Source organism: Chlamydomonas reinhardtii, chromosome 16 (assembly GCF_000002595.2).
Source record: "Chlamydomonas reinhardtii strain CC-503 cw92 mt+ chromosome 16, whole genome shotgun sequence".
NCBI lineage: Eukaryota > Viridiplantae > Chlorophyta > Chlorophyceae > Chlamydomonadales > Chlamydomonadaceae > Chlamydomonas > Chlamydomonas reinhardtii.
The window spans coordinates 2,166,362-2,186,321 of record NC_057019.1 but is presented as its reverse complement, the minus strand read 5'-3'; the positions used below and the strand labels follow the sequence as shown (position 1 = coordinate 2,186,321).

The 19,960-nt window shown below is 67.7% G+C and overlaps 3 protein-coding genes across 6 annotated transcripts in view; 1 reads left to right on the top strand and 2 right to left on the bottom strand.

Annotated features, from left to right (window-relative positions):
• Positions 1–11: 11 nt before the first annotated feature.
• On the bottom strand, positions 12–5,743 carry CHLRE_16g658300v5 (uncharacterized protein). Of its 3 annotated transcripts, none has more exons than XM_043070938.1 (11): positions 4,502–5,743; positions 4,201–4,301; positions 3,928–4,131; positions 3,675–3,764; positions 3,463–3,504; positions 3,090–3,227; positions 2,707–2,828; positions 2,327–2,427; positions 2,046–2,171; positions 1,588–1,687; positions 12–1,360 (listed from the first exon to the last, which is right to left on the bottom strand). In XM_043070938.1, exons 1-11 carry the CDS (start codon positions 5,277–5,279, stop codon positions 442–444), a joined length of 2,721 nt encoding a protein of 906 aa, XP_042915581.1. In that variant the 5' UTR covers positions 5,280–5,743; the 3' UTR covers positions 12–441. The 3 variants fall into 3 exon arrangements, with proteins under 3 accessions (XP_042915581.1, XP_042915582.1, XP_042915580.1); XM_043070939.1 differs by having other exon boundaries at positions 2,040–2,171; positions 4,207–4,301; XM_043070940.1 differs by having other exon boundaries at positions 4,207–4,301.
• On the top strand, positions 5,624–8,910 carry CHLRE_16g658250v5 (uncharacterized protein). Of its 2 annotated transcripts, XM_043070936.1 has the most exons (5): positions 5,624–6,083; positions 6,511–6,526; positions 6,702–6,748; positions 6,915–6,984; positions 7,332–8,910. In XM_043070936.1, exons 1-5 carry the CDS (start codon positions 5,843–5,845, stop codon positions 8,401–8,403), a joined length of 1,446 nt encoding a protein of 481 aa, XP_042915579.1. In that variant the 5' UTR covers positions 5,624–5,842; the 3' UTR covers positions 8,404–8,910. The 2 variants fall into 2 exon arrangements, with proteins under 2 accessions (XP_042915579.1, XP_042915578.1); XM_043070937.1 differs by lacking the exon at positions 5,624–6,083 and having other exon boundaries at positions 6,324–6,526; positions 6,662–6,748.
• A 571-nt stretch (positions 8,911–9,481) lies between these two features.
• Positions 9,482–19,960, bottom strand: part of CHLRE_16g658200v5 (uncharacterized protein) — a 30,545-nt gene continuing 20,066 nt past the window's right edge. The window contains exons 34-48 of the mRNA XM_043070935.1: positions 18,097–19,960; positions 17,830–17,909; positions 17,000–17,530; positions 16,386–16,783; positions 16,003–16,233; positions 15,421–15,718; positions 14,761–14,973; positions 14,461–14,524; positions 14,182–14,272; positions 13,381–13,776; positions 13,072–13,170; positions 11,177–12,910; positions 10,585–11,008; positions 10,252–10,384; positions 9,482–10,071 (exon numbers count right to left, since the gene is read on the bottom strand). The exon at positions 18,097–19,960 is cut by the window's right edge and continues 1,330 nt beyond it. Coding sequence (XP_042915577.1) covers positions 9,894–10,071; positions 10,252–10,384; positions 10,585–11,008; positions 11,177–12,910; positions 13,072–13,170; positions 13,381–13,776; positions 14,182–14,272; positions 14,461–14,524; positions 14,761–14,973; positions 15,421–15,718; positions 16,003–16,233; positions 16,386–16,783; positions 17,000–17,530; positions 17,830–17,909; positions 18,097–19,960 — 6,734 coding nt within the window. The 3' untranslated portion in view covers positions 9,482–9,893. The remainder of the gene's footprint in view (positions 10,072–10,251; positions 10,385–10,584; positions 11,009–11,176; positions 12,911–13,071; positions 13,171–13,380; positions 13,777–14,181; positions 14,273–14,460; positions 14,525–14,760; positions 14,974–15,420; positions 15,719–16,002; positions 16,234–16,385; positions 16,784–16,999; positions 17,531–17,829; positions 17,910–18,096) is intronic.

Genomic DNA, 19,960 nt, shown 5'->3' with positions numbered 1-19,960 from the left:
GGATGAGTAAAAAGGCAACGTATACAAAATTGACACGGCTGCGTGGGCTTTGCTTGCTTTGAAGTCGTGCGTGCTGTGCCATGGGCGGGGGTATGGAGTTCAGAGAGGCAGCGCAGTGCCGGCTTGCCCTTTAGGCGTCATCGTGAGATGCTATACCAGAGCTACTATATATGCGAAATCATGTGTCCCATTCCCCGACAGCGACATCCCTGCAACGGCACCCGAGGACACACTCCTCCGATTTCCACCTCGCCGGCCTTCCGTCTTACCTCACTGCCCTCGCCACCCCACGCGCCCGGCCAGCTGCCACATGTTGAAACCCGGTTCTCTGTGATCTTGCGGGCCGCCTACAATCACACATATGCAAACAGACACCCACAAACACGCTTAACCTCCATCCATCCACACACAGTGCTGGCTCTTTCAGGCCGCCCCCTCGCATCAGTCCTCCTCCTGGGACAGGTCCACCAGGGGCGCTGCCGCCCGGGTGGCTCGGCACACCGCCACCCGGGCTTGCTGCTGCCCCTGGCCGGCTGCAACCCGGGCCTGCTGCTGCCCCTGGCTCGGGCCCTGCAAGCAGCTGCCGCTGGCGCCTGCCGCTTGCTCTCCCGCGCGCCACTGCTGCCGACCGCTGGCGCGCGCGGCCGCCGCTGCCGTGTACATACCGGCACCCCCTACAGCGCAGTTAGCCCTGCCCGCCGCGGCTCTGGCCTGAGCCACTGCCGCCAGCGCCCCGCCACCACTGCCGCCACTGCCGCGGCCGCCAAGCGCCTCGGGCGCACCGCCACGGGAACCAGCCGCCTCCTTGCCGCGCTTGCTCTCCTTGTGCGCCATTGCCTGTACCGCCACCCGCGCCTCCGCCTCCGCCTCCTTGCACCGCGCCTCCGCCTCCTCGCACCGCACCTCCACCTGCTCCAGCTGCTGCCGCCCCCCCTCCAGCTCCTGCAGCAGGCGCCGCCGCTCCTCCTGCAGCCGCTGCAGCTGCTGCTTTGCCGACGCCAGCGCCGCAGCGCTCCCACTCGCCTGCGCCTGCGCATCCCCCAGCTCGCGTGCCGCCTGCGCCCGGAGCTCACTCATGTCGCCTTCCAGCCGCCGCACCGCAGCCCGGGCGCACCCCTCCGACTTGGCGGCCCGCTGCTCGGCCGCTGCCGCGCGCGCTACCTCCTCCTGCGCCCGCTGCTGCGCCGCAGCCGCCCGCGTCTGCCACTGCGCCGCCTGCTGCCGCGCCTCGGCGGCGGCGGCCTCCGCCCGCTCCGCCCGCTGCGCGGCCGCCTGTGCGAGGCGGCGCTCCTGCTCAATGCGGCTGAGCGCCTGCTGCTCGGCGCGGTGCAGGCTCCAGTAGTCACAGCCGTAGCTGGCTCTGCGGACAGCGCAACAGGAGCGGACAAGAGGGGCGGGGGACGGGCGGGAGCAGGCGGGAGGCGGACGGGTGCAAGCCGGCAATGAGGCCAGCCAGCAAAGGTAATCAGGCCTGGTGCGGGTACTTCAGTGTGCCGGCAAGCGGCATCGCCCTGCACCTGATTGCCGACCTATGAAGGCTGTGCGGGGGGGGGGATAATCTACGCGACGTCATGCGCGGCCACTCACGAGACGTGTGTGCCCGCGGGTATGTCCCGTTTCGCCACCGCCAGCACCACCGGCCACATGCCCAGCACCACTGCCGAGGCCAGCTCTGCATTGGGGTGGCCTGCGGAGTGCGGGGGCCAGGAGGGCATGCACCCGGAAATGCAGCCTCTTTCTCACACCATGCCTCCTGCCGCATCGCCACATGCTGCTGAAACATGTCTCAGACGGCAGCTAGCCGCCATAGCTCCCCCTTGCGAGTTGGTGCAGCCTACACCTGAATAACACATTAACATCCCGCTGTTATGTCCGGCGGCTGCACCGGTGGTCCAATCGCCTTCCCTCTTCTGGTTTCTCAATGGGAATGGTGAAAACAACGCCCCCTACACACGCGCGCACCCACCCGCCCCCAACCCCCCCCCCCCCCCACACACACGCGCGCACCCACACACGCACACACGTACACACACACTCACACGCACCATCCGCGAAGTCTGCGTCCTCCTCCCAGGTGGCGGCCAAGTTGCGGCGCGGGTCGTTTATAGCCGCCAGGCCGCAGCCCAGCCGCCGCGCCGTCAGCGTCAGCGACACAACGGACTCGGCGCCACCTGGTACGTATGTGGGGACGTAGCGTGCAAGTGAAACAGAAACAAACGCGCTTACACACGCATACGCACACGCCAGTGTCACCCCTTCACCCTTAAGCTCTCCTGAGACACACAACGTGCAAACGCGCACACGCACGCGCGGCCCCCTCGCCCACCTCGTCTCAGCTCGCGGGCCAACCCGGGCGCCAGCTGCCCGCCCCGCGCCTCGGACAGCTGCTGCACCAGTGGCGCCGGCAGGTCAGTATCCACCGCGTACCTGGGAGTGGCGAAGAGGGCATACGTGGGAGGTTAGGGCGTGGCGTGGCGTACACGTGACTGTGGTACATGACACGCTACCGGCCGACACGCAGCGCTGTTGGGGACGGCTCGCTACTGCTGCTAGGAGTGGAAAAACAGGTGGCTCAGGAGCAGCAGTCTGCTCCAGGAAAACAAAATCCCTCCTAGCAAGTGACTTGTTGTCAGCCCGCCCCACCCCTAGCGCCCGCCCACCACCACCCACCCAGACCCCCACTGCCCCCTACCCTGCCCCACCCACCTGCCCATCTCGTGTGCGAAGTGCAGTGCGCAGGTGTAGGGGCAGGGGTGGCGCGGGTCGGGGTCGTCCCAAGCGGGCAGCGGGCTCTCACACAGCCAATGGTACTCAGCCTTGAGGGCTAGCTGGGGGGAGGAGGAGGGAGAGGGTGGGGGAGGGGATTGGCGGGGCAGGGAGGTAATGTGCCCGAGCCCAACGTAATGGCGCCAGGGGTGGTACGTAGGCACGAGCAGCCAATGAGCGAGTAGGAGGCACGTATTGGCGATGACGTCGACTCCGGAGCATCGCACGCCCATGCTATCCACACCCCAAACACCTGAAGCTCCGCCAGCGCCTGCAGCCCCCCTCCCTCGCCCCGACCTCCCCCCTCCTGCCCTCTGCCGCACCTCTCCCGAGTACAGTCCCAGCACCTCGCCCGCCGCCACCGGCTGCAGGGCCACCAGGCTGGCGGCGCCGCTCATGCAGGGCACGTCGTCCCATACCGAGGGGGGCACGCCGGGGTCGCCGATGCGCATCACCCGGACCTGGGGGCACGTGGACGTGCGGCGGCGGAGGCCTCGTGGGTGTGGGTGTGGGTGTGGGTGTGACGAAGTACAGGGAATGAGGCATGTGTAAGGCAATGCAAGAGACTCCCACGAGCAATGCAAGCGAGGAACCCGCTGCGTGGCATTTGGATCACATACACACACACACACACACACACACACACACACACACACACACACACACACACGCATACACACACGGCCCACGGCCCACCTTGGGGTTGGCGGGCAGCAGCTCGGGCAGATTCAGTGCCACCTGCACACGGGGGGGGGGGGGGCAGGGGAGCACAGGGACGCACATTTGCGGGCACACGCCATAGTCTCCCCTACTCTTCCCTTCCCTTCCTTTCGCCTCCTCCTCCTCCTCCTCCTCCTCGTCCTCCTCCCTGTCCTCGTCCTCCTCCTCCCCTTCCCCCCGGGCCTCACCTCCAGGTCGGTGGGCGGCCGGCCCAGACCCAGCTCCGCCGCCACCGCACTGCGCAGCTGCTCCGCCAGGTCCGCCGCGGCCTTGCTAGCCTGGCGGGGGCGAACGGCGGTGGTTGGGGGTGGGGAGTGAGCAAAGTATGCATGCACGAATGCGATTGTGTGTGCTAAGGAGCACAATGAAAAACAAAGCGCGATGTGTGTGTGTGTGTGTGTGTGTGTGTGTGTGTCCGAGCCGTGTGGAGTCCCTGCTCACCAGTGTGGGCGTTTCGTCGCCTTTCTTGTGCCTGCCGCCCCTGCCGCGGCCCTTCCCGCGCTTCGCCTGCTGGCAGCAGCTGCACCCCTGCTGGCCGCCGTCGGTATCAGCCGCCGCCGCCACCACCAGGTCCAGACCCGACGTGAGCTCCACAAGGCTGGAGCCTTGCTGATGTTGGTGCTGCTGCTTGCCTGCAGCCGCCGCCTGCAGTCACGGGCGATCGGGCGCGTTTTTCCTCCCCAACAAAGACACAACACGCCCACACGCTCTTACCCCTACCTGCCGCTGCTGCGCCAGCAGTCCCTCCTGCATGGCGCCGTGCATCTCCTCCAGCGCCGGCGACAGCCGCGAGTTGAGCACCACACGCGCCCCGCCTGCAGCGCCACAGCATGCGGAAAACCCGCACACACAAGGTTACCCTCACGTCATGGCGATGGCGAACAAGTCAGCTGGCCTCTAACCCAACACGGCAAGCGCAGCCTGCCTGCCTCGCCCAGCCCTCCCCGTCCATCACACTCCATTCTCCATGAACGGCTGCCCAGCTCCCCAGTAGTAGTAGCTGGCATCGGCTCACCCAGCAGGCCAACGCCCCAGCCTGATGGCAGTGGGCTATGCGGCGCTGTGCCCGGAGGCGGCGGCAGGCTGCGCCGCGCCGCCACCGCCTCGGCCAGCTCCGCATACCCAGGCCGCGCCGCGTGCCAGCGCTGCGCCGGCAGCCCAGGCAGACCAGGGTGTTGTTGCTGCTGCTGTTGCTCCTCCCGGTGCTCTGGCGCCACAGCCTGGAGTTGCCGCTGTCGCAGCAGCGGCGGCTCCTGGTCACGTGGCTGCGCTGGTGGCTCTACTGCTGGCTTCACGCCCGTGCTGGCAGCAGCGCCGCTGCTGCAGCTCGCGGGGGCATGGGGGCTCGACGGCGAGCCTACCTGCTCGCCACAATTATCATAGTCGTCGTCATCGAGGATCACCACTGGAGGGGAGGACGTGCGGGCAGCGGGCCGGGCGCTGGGGGCCGTGCCGGGGCCAGCGGCGGGCGCAGGGCTCGTGGGGTCCCGGGCAGCGGCAGGCGGCGCCGGCAGCTCCGTGTCGTCACCCCCCTGTCGAGAGACGCGTTGCTTGGGGTCCTGGTCGTGCGTTCGCCCGTCATCACCGGGCCCGAGCGTGCGTTCAGGGGAACTCCTGAGTGGGAGGGCCCGCTGGCTGATGTGTTTGCCCCGCTCAACTCCCTTCCTGGGCCCTGCAGAGGAACTAAGCGAATAGTTTAGCCCCAGTGGTGGCGAAGTCTGTCTGATTTTGCGACCAGTCCGCTGAGCTTGGGTTCGAGCTGGCGGGGACTGTCCATCTGTCGTTGCGCCCATTTTGGAGCGAGCTAGGTTTTAATGCATAGCAAATGCAAGCTTATCAATAGCAGCGCATAGCGAAGACGAGACGCAAGATTGCATCCAGTTTACTCTACTCCAGAGTCTGGCTCACGACATCAACTTTGGCTGGGCCGGTCCCATTTGATTTGAAGACCTGCGGCTCCATATACGCAAACTTGTTCATAGGTCACTCTTAGACCATGGTTCGCAACGTGGACTATCCCTGCGGCTTTGTTTACGCCGTCGACATCGACGCCAGTCTCAGCTGGGGCACCGACGCCGCTAGCCTCAACGTCTATATCGCCCAGGTCACTACCAAACGTCTTACAGTAGTCCGGAGGGTCAAGTTGCGGGTCACCGAGCCCGCCATGAGTCGCATTAGCACAGCATCAGCAGCGAAACAAATCGCTCGCCAGGAGCTTGGGCCGCGCTGCGAGTCTGTCCAGAAGCTATGTGGCATCTCACCGGAGCGTGGCCTGCCCGGCGGCTTGCGTGACGAGCACTGGCACGGCGAACACGAGGGCACCGCCCTTCAACAATACCGGGCGGCTACAGCATGTATGCGAACAGCTGCGACGAGGTCAGCTGGCGGGAGCTGGCGGGAGCACAACGCAGAACCGGAGGCGACGCTGGACCCGGTCATCTTGGTGGCCAGCCAGGAGGCCTGGTACCTAGCGTGCGGCGGTGCATCGGCAGTCGTGTGGCGTGACCGGCATCGCACCTCCGCCCGATGGGTGGTGATGCGGTGCGCTGACTCGAAGCGCCCCTGCGCCGACGCCCGGGAGTATATTACGCGCAATCGCGAGTTGCTGGCGGCGCTGGAGTGGGTTACTGCTTGACCCGGCTGCCGCCTATTATGTGCCCCTGCCCCGCTGCTCCTGCCCCGCTGGCCCTGCAACCACCCCAAACCCTTCGCGCCGGGCTCGGCCTGACAGGTGGGCCTTACACAGGACGGCCGCCTAACGCTGGGCCCGGCACCCGCCAATCCCTCCTGAACCTGAACCTGAACCCTGACCCGGCACCTGCCAGGCCCTGATCCCAACTCCACCTGCACTCTAGAAACCCCCAAACCTGAAACCCACGCACCCACTCAAACCCCGAGCCTGAACCTCTAATTGTGTCCTAAATGTCTGGACCTGGTGCTGTGGTACGCCGGCCGCGACGCCAACCGGGGGCCTCTGAACGGCGGCGGGTACGGGGCCGTGTCTATCTTCCGCCTGGAGACCAGCAACCCGAGCTTCGTGGTGCGTGTGATACTGTCTGTGTGTGTATGTGTCACAGAGCACAAAGATGGTGTGTGTGTGTGTGGCTTCTGGCGGGCGGGCAAAGCGGTGGGGCTTCGGGTACCTGCGCTGAGTCTGGTGACCGTCCGTTTGCAGACCTGCTGCCTCCGCTGCATGCCTTCGCGGCGCACTTCAGGGCACCGGTGCTGGAGGTGCTCCATTGCGCCCACAAGGGCGCTCGCGGTAGGTGGGGCGGTATGGCGCAACTGGGGCCCTCGTCAGTGCTGTGTGTGGGCATGGTCATACGGTCATAGCATTAAACCTGTTCGAGGTCGTTGTGGGTTGTTGACCTTGCGGTGTGCTGGGGGCCTGAGCCGTGGCGCGCCTGGCTGCTCCCCATCCCTCGCAGACTGGGAGGCCCGCCTGCTGCAAACCCTGGGCCTCAGTACGCCGCTGGACAAGCACGTGCAGCACTGCACGTGCGGACAGGAGCGGCTGTGCTTCAGCAAGACGTGCGCGGCGCCAGCATGTTCTTGCCGGCGCGTATCTTTGCTTTCTGGTGCTTTGAACCCGAGCCTCAGTGGTGTAGGGGATTGCACTACTTGGGGATTATTCCTAGCCGCACGGCTGCTGTGAGTGCTGCTTCCATACCGTACACAAAGATGCACTGCGTAACTTACTAGATTGTGTAATTGTCGCTTCTCTCGCAAGTACCGTCGTAGTTCCTGGTAGTTCCTCGTCGTGCCTGGAACCGCGCGTGGACCTGTGCCACGCGGACAGCTGTCGCTGCGCATCAACACTCGCGGCCCTGGCTGCGCCGCCGCAGTCGTGGTGGTGGCGGCAACAGCGTGGTGGCTCGGAACGATGAGGACTCGTCTGACGGCCGCGATGCGTCCGAGTCTGACACTACTGCCGGGAACGAGGACTCCGAGTACAGCTCTGGTGACTGCGCGGAGGCGGACCTGGCGGTGGCGCAGCGCGGCCGGGCTGAGGCGTGGCGGCAGCGGTCAGCTGACGGCGCCGCTTATTCGTCGCGGCAACCTGCGCAGTCGTCTCGGCCGCAGCAGGCACGAGCGCTGACGGAGGAGCAGGACGACGGGGTCGCGCAGCACTGGTACGGCTTGACGCGGAGCCTGTTCCGCCACCACAGCGACGCCATCATGGCGGCGTGTGGCAAGGACGAGGCCGACCGGGCCGTGGTTCACACACTGGCGTGCCAGGCGGTCGCTGCTGCTGGCGTGGATGTGGAGGCCGGGCCAGCCGTGCGGGGCTGGCTCGCGCTTGAGCTGCTGCGGCTGGCAGATGCGCAGGTCATGCAGACGGGCGGCAACACATGCGGCAGCTATCACGCAGAGTGGCCTGCAGCAGCCAAGGAGCAGGCTGTCAGCTCCCTCCTGCACACGGGTGGCCGCGGGCGCCGCGAAGCCAGTGACCTGGTGGCGGCGGCTGCGGCAGCTGATGTGCATGTGCGGTGGATCCAGCAGGTGCTGCTGGGCCTCGACTGGTTGGCGCCGGCACGGGAGCGGCCACCTGTCAGCCTCCCGTCGCCGCCGCGGGCTGCTGCTGGCGTGGCAGCTTCTCTGGACGCCGCCACGGAACGGGTGGGCGAGGAGGAGGCCGGCGCAGGGCGGCAGCCAGAGGAGGATCGCGATCCGCAGGACGCGACAGGCTTGAAGCGGCGGGGCGGCGGCGGCGGTGGTGGCCGGGGTGGGGCCGCGGGCAGCAAGATGGCCAACCTGATCCTGTTGGTGCCGGTGCTGCTGGTCGGAGCTGCCTCTAAATACAGTCCGCTGGATGCCGGCGCCGCCACGCCGAGGGCCCCACTTCCACCGCGTGCAAGGAACTGTGCGGTTTCGCTGCACGCTTCTGGTGGTCGCATGGCGGGCGCGGGTAGGTGAGGCCGCTGGAAACGTTACCGTGCTGGAGAGCGTGGCTCGGGCGGCTGCCGTCCTGACTGCGAGGACGAAGCAATCGGCCATGGGCGCGGCTCTGGACAACGTTGCGGTGAGCGTGGTGGCGTTTCTATGCGGGCCCGAGGGCACTGAGAGGGAGAAGCAGTTGGTTGAGGTGAAGGGGCTGCAGGCGCAGGTAGAGGTAGCCAAGCTGCAGGCGACGGCGCGGGCATTGATGCACGTGGCGGCCGTCTCCCAGGCGAGCCCGCCCAAGCCAGGCAAGCGTCACAACCTTCCGTGAGGCAGTTGGGTTGAGGCTTTCGGCGCAATCTGTTGGACATTCTCGGAGTTAGTATGCTGATGCGGTTGCTGAGTTGCTGCGGATGGTGCAACGCGGATGGTGTATTTATGTGCAAAACCTTTTGGGCCCACACAAGCCAGGGCTTCTGTCGCCTCGGTACATCTGCAAGACACCAACTCATGAGCGCACGCGTGTTGTAATCGTGTCAGGCTCGGCAGTGGGGAAAACCTAGACCGCGACACCGTATCCCACGAAGCCGTATTCCCTCTGATGTTGGTGTCAGGTTATGACACTCCAGTCCTGCTGGCGGCGCCCCACACCCTACCTCACTTATTAAACGTCGACAAGCGCGCGTGGGTCCTTGCTGGGCTGTGAGACTGCCAAGGAGTGCTAGCTGCCTGCTTTGGTGCGCGCCCTCTGTTTGCTTGCTGGTCAACGCGCGCGGGAGCCGTATAAGATGCAACTAATGGGGGGCTGGGGGCTGGCTGGCTTGGTGCAAGGCCGAGAGGCCTACCTGGGGCCCGGGCAGCGCCGGCCTGAGGAGGCCCTCCCCTGGCCATTGCATGCCACCCGCACAGCCGATCCCGAGCTGAGGAGGGGGCCAGGCGGGCAGGTGCATACCAATGCAGAAGCAGAAGCATGTGCACGGGCGTGGTGTGGGGGGCGGGCGGGCCTGCGAGGTCGCAACAGGCACAACTGCTCTGGCGTGCGATTACCGTAGGGCTGCGTACGGCATTCCGGCATGCTCCGGACGATGGACCCCGACGCGATAGGGACGTAAGGAGCGTCGTGACTTTACACGATGCCTTGCTTGCGCCTCACAACTGCTAAAAGCCTCAAAGAGCAAAGCCGCCATGGTGACTTGCCAGCAGAGGCTCCAGGCTGGCAGGTGCAACCAGGTGCAAGAGTAAACATCAATCTGGCTACTGCCTACTGTAAATGCCGCCTGTCTGCGAATGAAGCGTCCGTAAAACGTATCCCGCCAGGCTATGAGGGCCGCGAGCCCACAAACAAAGTGGCAATCTAAGCCGTCCTTCCGCCAAGCTCAACAACACATTATCCGTCCCGAGCTAAGACAGTCCGGCGGCGCAGCACTGCCACAGCAGGTGGGGGCAGCCACCGCCGCCGACGACGACAGCTAGCCCCGGCCCGCCCCGGCCCGGCCCGCCCCGGCCCGCCTGGGCCGGCCGAGCTATCAGGCTTGCGGCGTGAGCACACACAGCTGCAGCTCCTTGCGCAGGGCCATGCCCCACGGGTCCGTCAGCACCTGCAGCTCCAGACCCGCCACACCGGTAGTGCTGCTACTGCCGCTACTGCCGCCACTGCCGCCACCGCCCGGCGCGCCGATGCCCAGCACTCGGAAAATGATGTAGCTGCGGGGGGGGGGGGATTCCACCGGACATCAGGCATTGTGGTGTGTGGTCAGTAAACTGGTGTGCTTGGCGCCGTGAAGCGACGGACACAGCATAAGGGCAGGGGCGACTAGCGAGTGGGCAAACGAACGCACGCATACAACCTTCACGCACGCGCGGCCCGCCCCACACGCAGCCCACCTGGCTCCCTCCTGCTGCGCCTTGGCCAGCTCCTGCGCGCTCATCTCGAAGCCGCGCTTGTCGCCGCCCGCCCGGCTGCTGCTCTTGACCTCCACAAACACCGCCTCCACCAGACCAGGCGCCTCGGGGCTAGCTGCGGGGTCGCGAGCGGGGAACGGGGGCGGTGGGCGGCGGGCAGGGCAAATACACGTGTGGGTGTGGGTGCGGCTGGGGTACATAGGGTCCCAGCGAAGGCAGGTGAACCCGGGATCCGGACGCCGCCACCTCAACCGCCGCACCCAGGCATTCCCAATTTTATCCACGCAACTCATTATTCGTTACGCCAGCACTCACGTCGCGTCATGAGTATGTCAAAGGGCGCGGTGCGCATCTCGGGCCGCGCGCTGACCCACTCCACCGCCCAGCCCTCCGCCACCACTCCTGCGTCCCGCAGCAGCAGCTCAAACACCAGCGCTTCGGCCCACCGCGACCGAGCCTCCGCCGCGCCCCAGGCGCCCACGCCGTTGCCCGCCGCCGCCGCGGCAGCGGCCGCTGCGCCGCCACCACCCTCGTCAGCCATGCCGTCCGCCGCACCCGCACCCATGCCGCTGCCAGGGCTGGCAAGGCCGATGCTGAGCCGCTCGGCGTCAAGCAGCGCGCGCGCGGTGGCCTCGGCGCTGGCGAGCAGCTGCGCGGCTGTGGCGGCGGCGGCGGCGGTGGAGTCGGTGCCGGGCTGGTGGGGGTGCTGGTCCGACGTGAGCAGGTCAGGCAGGCAGACCTGTTGGATGTGTGTGTGTGTGTGTGTGTGTGTGTGTGTTCATATGTGTGTAAGGATAATAGTAGGAGCGAAGGGGGAGAAGACACATAACATGGTGGTTCTGACTGCCGGGAGAGCAGCAACCGTGTCGATTGGAGAAATGAGCCCCATCACCCTCCCAGGCCTCACCCACTGCACGGGCGACGCGGCCCCAGCACTGCCGTCCGGCGCCCCCAGCGCAACATCCATCGCGAACGCACCACCGCCGCCGGCGGCCCCCACAGGAGGTACCGGCAGCAGCACTGGCGCACCGCGACCCGGCGACGGCCAACCGCCACCGCCAACCACCGCCGAGGCCTGCACCTCGCCGTACAACTGATCCGGTGGCAGCGCCGTACGGCGCCGGCGGGCGCCGCCGCCGCCGCCGAGTGCTCCGTACGGCGGCACGCCGCCGCCTCCCCACGTGCCTTCCCCACTGCTGTTGCCGTACCCGCCGCCGCCACCTGCTGCGGCCTCCTGGTGGTCCTGATGCTGCAGCTGCATCAGGCGCCCCAGTCCGCCGCCGCGCCGGGGAGGCCTGCTGCTGTCACCAGCGCCGCCGCCAGCCCCACCGCCGCCAACACCGTCTCCCGGGAACGGCCGCGGCTGCTGTTGCACTGGCGCGTGCAGCGGCGGTTGTTGCGGCTGCGGTGGGAAGCCCGGAGGTTGCTGCAAGCCCGATGGGAGCTGCGCGTGCGTGTGCGGGCCACCAGGCATGAGGTGGGGCAGCGGCATGGGGCCCGGCGGCGGCACTGTCAGCGCGCCACTCATGATGACGGGGTGTGGCGGCGGCGGCAGCAGGTGTGGCGGCGGCGGCGGCTGCAGCGGAGGCTGTGGCGGGGCCTGTTGCAGCTGCAGCTGCACCTGTTGCGGCTGCGGCTGTTGCTGTTGCTGTGGCTGCTGTTGCGGCCGCATGAACATAAGCTGCATGTGCGGCGGCAGCGATGCGAAGTTGGGCGGCAGCGGGGCAGCCGGCGCCGGCGGCGGATGGCCCACAGCAGCAGCAGGGGCAGCCGGCGGCGGCGGCAGCGCGGTTGCAGGTTCGGGGGGCCCTGCTGCCGCCGGTCCGAACGAGCCCAACGCGCTCGCTGATGACGGAGCCCTGTCGGCTTCGAACTGCGTTGGAGGCTGTTGGTGCTGCTGCTGGTGCTGCTGCATGGCTGCTAGTGGGTTGTAGGCACCACCGGGTATGAAGCCGGCAGGAGCAGGAGCAGGAGCAGGTGCAGGAGCAGGCGTAGCAAGGCCGACGCCACCCGTCTGCTGGTGCACCGGCAGCAAGGGCGGCTGCTGCACTGGCGCTGGCGGTAGCATGCCGCCCTGCCGCGGCTGCAGCTGCTGTGGAGGCTGCTGCGGCGGCGACGGCGTGTTTGCCGCACCTGCCGCGGTGTCTGATGCCGGCAAGTAGTGGGTGCCGCCACTGTCTGCTGTTACCACCGGGCCGCCGCTGCCGCCGCCACCGTACGCCCCACCAAGCGGCGGCCAGCTATCACCGCCGCCGCCGCCGCCGCCGCCACCGGGGCCAAGGCCCAGCGCCATGCCGGCCGCCGCCGCCGCCGCCGACAGCACACTGTCATGCTGGGGCCGGCCGCCACTGCCGCCGCCGGGGCCACCCGGGCCTGTGTTGGGTTGGTACCATCCACCTGCCTGCTGCTGGTGCTGGTGCTGCTGGTGCTGCTGCTGTTGCAGCGGCGACGGCTCCGCCTGCTGCTGCTGGCGGCGGGCAAAGGGCTTGACGTTTGCCGCCAGCAGCAGTTCATCTGGGTCGTGGTCCGGCAGGTCAAGCAGCTGAGGAGGTGGCTGCGATTCGCCGCCGCTGTCGGCCGCCGCCGCCGCCGCCGGCAACGGGTCGGGCTGCTGCGACTGCTGGAGGATGCCAAGCGGAACCTACATACACGCACGCAGCACACACGCAGCCGCAAGCAGGCAACAAACGTTTGCACACATATGCGGCACCCCGTGTCGGCCCCTGCCTAGCACGTGCACCAAGCGTATCACATGCAAGCCCCAAAGTCTTCCCTCAACAATTATACACCACCCCGCCTCACCTCCCACTCGGGCTCTCCCTCGGGCAGCGGCGGGCAGCCCGAGTCCGCCGCAAACGCCTCCGCCGCCTCGCGTTTGGCGTCCCGCTCCGGGTCTTGGTCCTGTGGGTGTGGGTGCGGAGGAGGAAGGGCGTGCGGGGTGAGATGGCACGGTCTCAACTTCCGCCCAACGTCACGCAGCAATGCCACCCGGCATGTGCGCCCACGGCTGTGAACACTGTAGCGCACCCCCGCACACAACGGCTTCAGCAGCAGCCGTGACAGGGTGGCTGCAAGCCAGCCCGCCCACCCGCCCAACTGCGGTCCACCCACCGCTTCGTGTGTGAGGATGAGTGTGCGCAAAAAGTCCGCCAGCCCCCTGTCCAGCTGCCGCTGAGCCGCCGCCGCCGCCGCCGCCGCCCCCACACCTGCTGCTCCCGCCGCTCCGCCCCCTCCCGCTGCCGCCGCCGCGCACGTGAACAGCCTGCATAGCTCGTCGCTGATACGCGGGTAGTTCCGCACATCGTCCACGAACAGCCACGGAGTCACAACCGCCGCGGCGGCAGTAGCGGTGGCAGTAGCAGCAGCAGCAGCCGGCTTGGCGCCGCCCTGGCCCCGGGGCTGTGGCGGCTGGGGTTGCTGGCGGAGCTGTAGCACGGCGGCTCGGGGCTGGGGCTGGGGGGCTGTCAGGGGCGGGCGGCCGTCGGGGTGGTGCAGCGTGTGCACGACCTGATGCGGGGGTGGGGTGGGTTGTAAATACCAGCCCAAACTAAACCAAACCTGATTGACCTGGCAGGGCATTGTGTGCTGGGGCGGGGCGGGGCAAGGGACGTACGGGGCAGGCATGACAGTTGGCAAGGTGAGAGGTGGCAGGCGAGAGGCGATGCAGCGCAGTCCTTTCCCCTCCACCGCCGTCCTTGTAGCGGTGTGCATGCGACACGGCCCCTCTAAACGGACTCGAATCGCAACGCACACATCCAAGCCGCGCATCCACGCAAGCTCCCACACACAGACCCAGAGCGCCCCGTCTCTTATTGTTTCTGTCGTCATTGAACAGCAGGTAAACTCCACCGCTACTCCACCCTGCTCTGCCCGTGGCTCTGCCTGCCACCCTGCTGCACCGAGCACCCTCACCTTCAGGCTGTTCTTGTCCACGACCACCACCTTGAGCCGCGGCAGCCGCTCCGCCACCGCCTCCCGCACTGACTCGTACAGCTCAGGACGCCTGGATGGGGGCGTGGCGTGGCGGGCGGGGGCCACGAGGGTAAGTCAACATCCCGTGTACTGCACAGTGTGTGGTTACGAGTGTGTGGGTGCGTATGTGTGTGTGTGTGTGTGCACCACCACCCTCTATCTTTCTCTCTCCCTTTCTCTGGAGACCCCAATGCGCCCCCGCCACACCCCACCACCCACTTGTGCAGCAGGTATCGCTGCACGAACTGCAGGCTGATGCGAATGAGCCGCTCCACAGCCCAGCCTGGGGGAAGGATGGAGGGGCGGGGGGCGGCAGCAAGTGAAGGGGCAGTCCAGGGGGGGAATCGGCGGTGGTGCTGGCGTCCAACAACGCAGCACTCGGCACAGACAATGAACACGCAGAGCAAGGCACCTGGTACACACACAAACGTGTGTGTAGCTCGATGCACTTTCACCACCACTACGGTTCGGCACTACCACTCCCCGCCACTGCCTCTCCCACCGCGCACGTGCACCCACCCGCGTGCAATCCCTCGTACTGCGGCGCCTCCACCACACACTCCGACAGCCGCGGCACACCCAGCAGCCGCAGCAGCGGCCCCAGAGGGCTGCCGCCACTGCCACCGCCACCGCCACCGCCACCGCCACCGCCCGCACCACCGCCCGCACCACCTGACGCCGCCGCAACTCCGGGTGGCGCGCGTCCAAAGGCCGGGTCCAGAATGTACAAGTCTGCGCGGGGCAAGCGAACAGGGCGAGCAGCAGGCGCCTTGCTTTTGTCTGAGAGTGAGAGGGTAGCGCTTGGGCGAGCCCCGGCAGCAGCATGTGGGTTGGATGGGTTTGCGGGTGGATGGGTGGGTCGACAAGAGCTTTGGTAACTCCATTCCGCGGCACTCCCCAACGACACCCCTGCTCAGCCCTGGTGGGCCGTATGCATTCCTCAAACCCCCAGCTACCCACAATTACCGAACCAGACACAAAACACACAGCGGCAACCTCCCGCCCAACATTACTACACACATACACACACACACGCACACACACACACACACACACACGCACACACACACACACAAACACACACACACACACACACAAACACACACACACACACACACACACGCACACACACACACACACACGCACACACACACACACACACACACACACACGCCCCACCTGGTGCCGCCCCTGCGAACCTCTCCACCAGTTCTGGGTCGTCGCCCTCCAGCAGCCCCTCACGAGCCGACACCCAGCGCCAGGCGCCGCCGCCACCACCAGCATTAGCACCACCAGCACCGCCACCAGCAGTCTTAGCCCCGCCGCCAGCAGCACTGACGCTGCTGGGGCGGGTGCGGCATGGAAACACGGGCAGCGGCGGCAGCAGGAACGTCAGGCGCCGGGCCGCTGCGCCGGCCAGGGGCAGTGACCCGCCCTCCGACAGGCCCTCAGACCAGAGGCGCAGAATGGCGCCAACCTAGGGGAGCAGGGGCAGGGGCAGGGGCAGGGGCAGGGGCAGGGGCAGGAGCCGCCAGCGCGTGTGAGAGGCAGGCGGGCAGGCGGGCAGGCGGGCAGGCGGGCAGGCGGGCATGCAGATGGAAATACAGCAGGGGTGAAAGATTGAAGGGCCCTGGCGCTGAGGAGAGGTGACAACACGTGATGTGGGCAGCCATCCGTCATTGTGACTCCACCAGTCACCCATAATAACAACTGCTTGCCTCACCAGTCACCCATAATAAAGTTCATGCCGCATCCACGCACCTGCTTAAACGCGCGGTCGCTGGGCTGCCCCGCCGCCACCTGCTGCTGCTGCTGCTGCTGCTCCAGCACGGGAATGGCCTTCAACGCCGCCACTAGCTGGTCAGGCGAGGGGCCGCGAGGCACCAGCGGCAGCGGCTGGTCCCAGGCCGGCCGCCGGCCGCCGCCGCCTCCATGCCGCGACGGCCTGTCAGGGGTCTTGAGCTCCTCCAGACTTATGAAGAAGTTCAGCACCTTCGAAGCAGTGAAGGACAGGGAGATCGGGTGCTGCAGTGCCGAAGAGCATGAATGTTACGGCATACTGGTACCCTCACCACTGCTACACACTGCTGCATCACGGTGACACACCACTGCTACACACGCGCCATACCCAAGTGTGTGCCCACCTCGGGAAACTCCTTGTAATGCACATCCAGCACTCGTGGCAGCGCCGCCGCCACCTCCGCTGCCAGCAGCCTCCTGCCAGCAGCCGGCGGCGGCCTGCCGCTGGGCCCTGCCGGCCCCACCGCCGCCGCCCCTGCTACTGCCGCCGGCGCTCCCGCTGCTACTGCCGCCGCTGCTGCTACAGCTGCTACTGCCAGCTGCTCCAGCACACCGGTGGGGTCGGACAGCACCACTTGGTCACCTGCCCGGTAGAAGCGGCCCGGCACCGGCTGTAGCGCGGCACGGTGCGGCAGGCCGGACCGGCTACTGCCGCCGCCGAAGCCGCCCCAGCCGCCGCCGCCGCCGCCAAAGCCGCCGAAGCCGTCTGGGGCCGCGGTGGTGGAGAGCGACTCTGGCGAATCTGTGGGGGGCAGCAAATAGGTGCAGCATAGCTTCGCAGATCCCAGTTACTGTTACAGTTGCGGGCGGCATGAGGCCGGTGAGGCAGGTGGGCGGCAGCAGCAGCTGCCCGCCTCCGATCGATATGCTTCGATCCCGCGTGGATGCCCAGCAGATTTCCACACACCCGCAAGCAGCACACACAAACACCGACACACATACAGGACACAACACGCACCTGGCAGCCACAGCAGCGGCTGGCTTGTGAATGCGGCGCACACCTGCTCCCACACGGCCTGGTCGCGCTCGGCCGCCGCCGCTAGGTAGCGGTACAGCCGCAGTGGACTGCCGGGGTCCAGACACAGCGGCAGGCCCGTCATCACCGCACCAGCAGCAGTTGCAGCAGCGGCAGCAGCGGCAGCAGTGGCACTGCTACTGCCGCCGCCGCCGGCTGCGGCTGTAGCCGCAGCCGCCTCCTTCTCCCGCCGCTGCTTGCCATCGCCTCTGGCCGCGCTGCTGCTACTGCTGCCCGCCATGACCGCGGCTGTAGCAGCAGCTGCTCCTGCCGCGCCACCTCTGCCTCCGTCGCCTCCAGCTCCAGTCTCAGCTACAGCCGCCGCCGCCGCCGTGTGTGCCAGGCGGCTCATCAGCTGTAGCACGAGGTGCGGGCTGACGTCTCGCGGCAGCCCCAGCGCGCACAGCAGGGGGGTGCCGGGCACCAGGCCGCAGCCGGGCACGTCCGCCAGCAGCGCCAGCGGGCTGGAGGGGCCTGTGGGGTGTGGAATATTAGGTACGGCAGCACAAGCGTGCAGAGGGTTGACACCATCTGGTGTGTGCAAGTGTGTGTGCGCGCGCAGGCAGTGACAGCGGCTGCCTATCTTCAGGGCTCAGATCCCGGCTCAGGGCTCAGATTAGGCGGGTCTAAACAAATCAGCTTTGATGGGGATATGTGCGAGGATGGAGGAACTACTGGTAGCTAGGAACGTGCAGCACGTGCTGTACCGCGACAGCAGCAGTAGAGACCAGCAGTGCCCGGGGGAGCGGTCGCACTCAGTGGGTGTCACTCACCGAACAGCTCCAACAGCCGCGGCAGTCGTGGCAGCGCCTCCGCCGCCGTCACCGCCGTGCCCGCAGCCGTGGGGAGCCACCTGCAGCAGCCACCCGCACACATCCACACACACACACACATACGGTACACGCACACATACATACACACGTCGGTGTAGCGAGGTCAGTCATCAAGCGTCACGTGATGTACGCAACACCTATCACAGCACATGCCAATGAGCAGAGCGTCAACATCCGTACTGAGGAACCCGCCCGCGGCCCACTCACCGCCGGCGCCTGAGCAGCATCAAGAAGGAGCTGCTCGGCAGCTGCTGCTGCGGCACACCGCCGCCGCCGATGACGCCACCGACTGCTGCCGCTCCAAAGCCTGAATCCCACAGGGACGCCGGAACAGGGCCACGACTGGCGGCCTTGGCCGCTGCCGCAACCAGCACCGCACTCGCTGCCGCAAGGGCGGCCGCGCCGCCAGCCGCCGCCGGAGCCGCCGCCGCGGCGGCGGCCGCCGCCGCCGCCGCTTCCACCGCCTCCACCGCCTCCTCCTCCCGCACCACCACCGGCGGCGCCGCCAGCCGCACGCCCTCCTCGCCGTACCTCCCGCACTCCCACCCCTCGCCCTCCTCCCACAGCGCCTGCAGTGCCCACGCCACCCGCGCCAGCAGCCGCACCTGCTCCTCACTGAGCCGCAGCGGCGGCGGCCCCGCCGCCGCCGCCGCCGCCGCCGCCATCCCGCCCGTCAGGGCCGCCGCGGCAGCGGCTGCTGCTGCTGCGCCGCTGCCGCCAGATGCGCTACCATGCGATTCGCCTGCTGCCGCAGACTCGTTCCCGAGGCCCAGCCCCATGGCTAGGCGCAAGCTGGGCGGCAGTCCGGATGACAGCTCCGCCGCCGCCCCGCCGGCCAGCAGGCCTTGCAGGCCCCACATGTCCCCGCCCGCCTCCTTCTCCCCTACTGCTGTTGCTGCCGGCTTGCCTCCGCCGCCTCCTCCTCCCTCCACCTTGTCCTCCTCCGCATCATCGTCTTTGCCGCCTGTTGCCCCGGCACCGCTCTTGCTCTGCTGCGCCGCGCGGCTCCGGCGCTCCACCTCCTCCGCCGCCGCCTCCTCCTCGGCCGCACCCGGCGACAGTATGACTGACAGCAGGTCCTCCAAGGCCGGGCACCACACGTCCTGCACTGCCAACACACGGCCCCGCGGCGGCGGCTGCAGCCGGGCGGCGGACACTGCAGTTCCGGCAGCCCCCGTCATAGGCGCATCCCCACTCCAGTCGGCAGCCTCGGCGGCAGCGGCGGCGATGGCCGGGTACCCGCCGTCCCGGCCGTTGGCCGCCTCCGCTTCCTCCGTATCCGCCCCAAGCACAACCTCCTCGCCTGCACCCTCTTCCGGCTGCTGCTGCTGCTGCTGCTGCTGCTGTGACTGCTGGCGGCCCCACGGCGACTCCTCCCAAGCCATCGCCACCACCGCGCCCGCCGTCATACTCCATAGTGACGAGCCGCCTCCCACACCGCTGCCACTGCCACTGCCTCTGCCGCCGCCGGCCGCGCGCTTGCCGGCGCCGCCGCCGCCACCCGATGCATCCAGCGACAGCAGTGCGTCTGCACCCAGGGCCGCCGCCGCCACCGCCAGCGCTCCCTTCGGCTTGCCGCTACCTCCCACAGCCGCCGCCGCTGCCGCCGTACCCAGCTGCTGGTCAGCACCCACACTACTGCCCGCCGCCGCGTCGCTGCCACCGGCACCGCCGGCTGTAGCCGCAGCTGCTGACGGCGGCGGCGGCTGTAGCACTGGCGGCGGCGGCACGCCTCTGGGCCACAGCAGCACCAGTCGCCGCTGCAGGCGCAGGAAGGGCGTGGCGCCTAGACTGCGTAGCAGCCAGCTCCACGCCTCCGCCTTTATCAAGCCGCCGCTACCGTTGCTACTGCCGCCACCGGTGCCGCTGCTGCCAGTGCCTCTGCTACTGCCGCAGGCGAGGTAGGCGTCTGACACGATGGCGACCCGCCGCAGTTCACACCAGCGAGGGAAGCACTCCGCCAGGTTGAAGTGGCGCGGGCACAGCACCGGCGGCAGATACAACTCCGCAGCCGCCGCCACCGCCGCACCTGCAGCCGCAGTCACGCCAGCAGCAGCAGCCGCCTTGCGAG

What these genes read in the sequence shown, in the direction of transcription:
- CHLRE_16g658300v5 (XM_043070938.1), bottom strand. Translation starts at nt 5,279, where the DNA reads ATGGGCGCAACGACAGATGGACAGTCCCCGCCAGCTCGAACCCAAGCT. An exon ending in CTGGGGCGTTGGCCTGCTGG is followed by an intron (nt 4,302 to 4,501) that starts GTGAGCCGATGC and finishes GTGGCGCTGCAG; the next exon opens with GCGGGGCGCGTGTGGTGCTC. An exon ending in TTCGCACACGAGATGGGCAG is followed by an intron (nt 2,428 to 2,706) that starts GTGGGTGGGGCA and finishes CGCCACTCCCAG; the next exon opens with GTACGCGGTGGATACTGACC.
- CHLRE_16g658250v5 (XM_043070936.1), top strand. Translation starts at nt 5,843, where the DNA reads ATGCGAACAGCTGCGACGAGGTCAGCTGGCGGGAGCTGGCGGGAGCAC. An exon ending in CGCCCACAAGGGCGCTCGCG is followed by an intron (nt 6,749 to 6,914) that starts GTAGGTGGGGCG and finishes CATCCCTCGCAG; the next exon opens with ACTGGGAGGCCCGCCTGCTG. An exon ending in AAGCACGTGCAGCACTGCAC is followed by an intron (nt 6,985 to 7,331) that starts GTGCGGACAGGA and finishes GCGCCGCCGCAG; the next exon opens with TCGTGGTGGTGGCGGCAACA.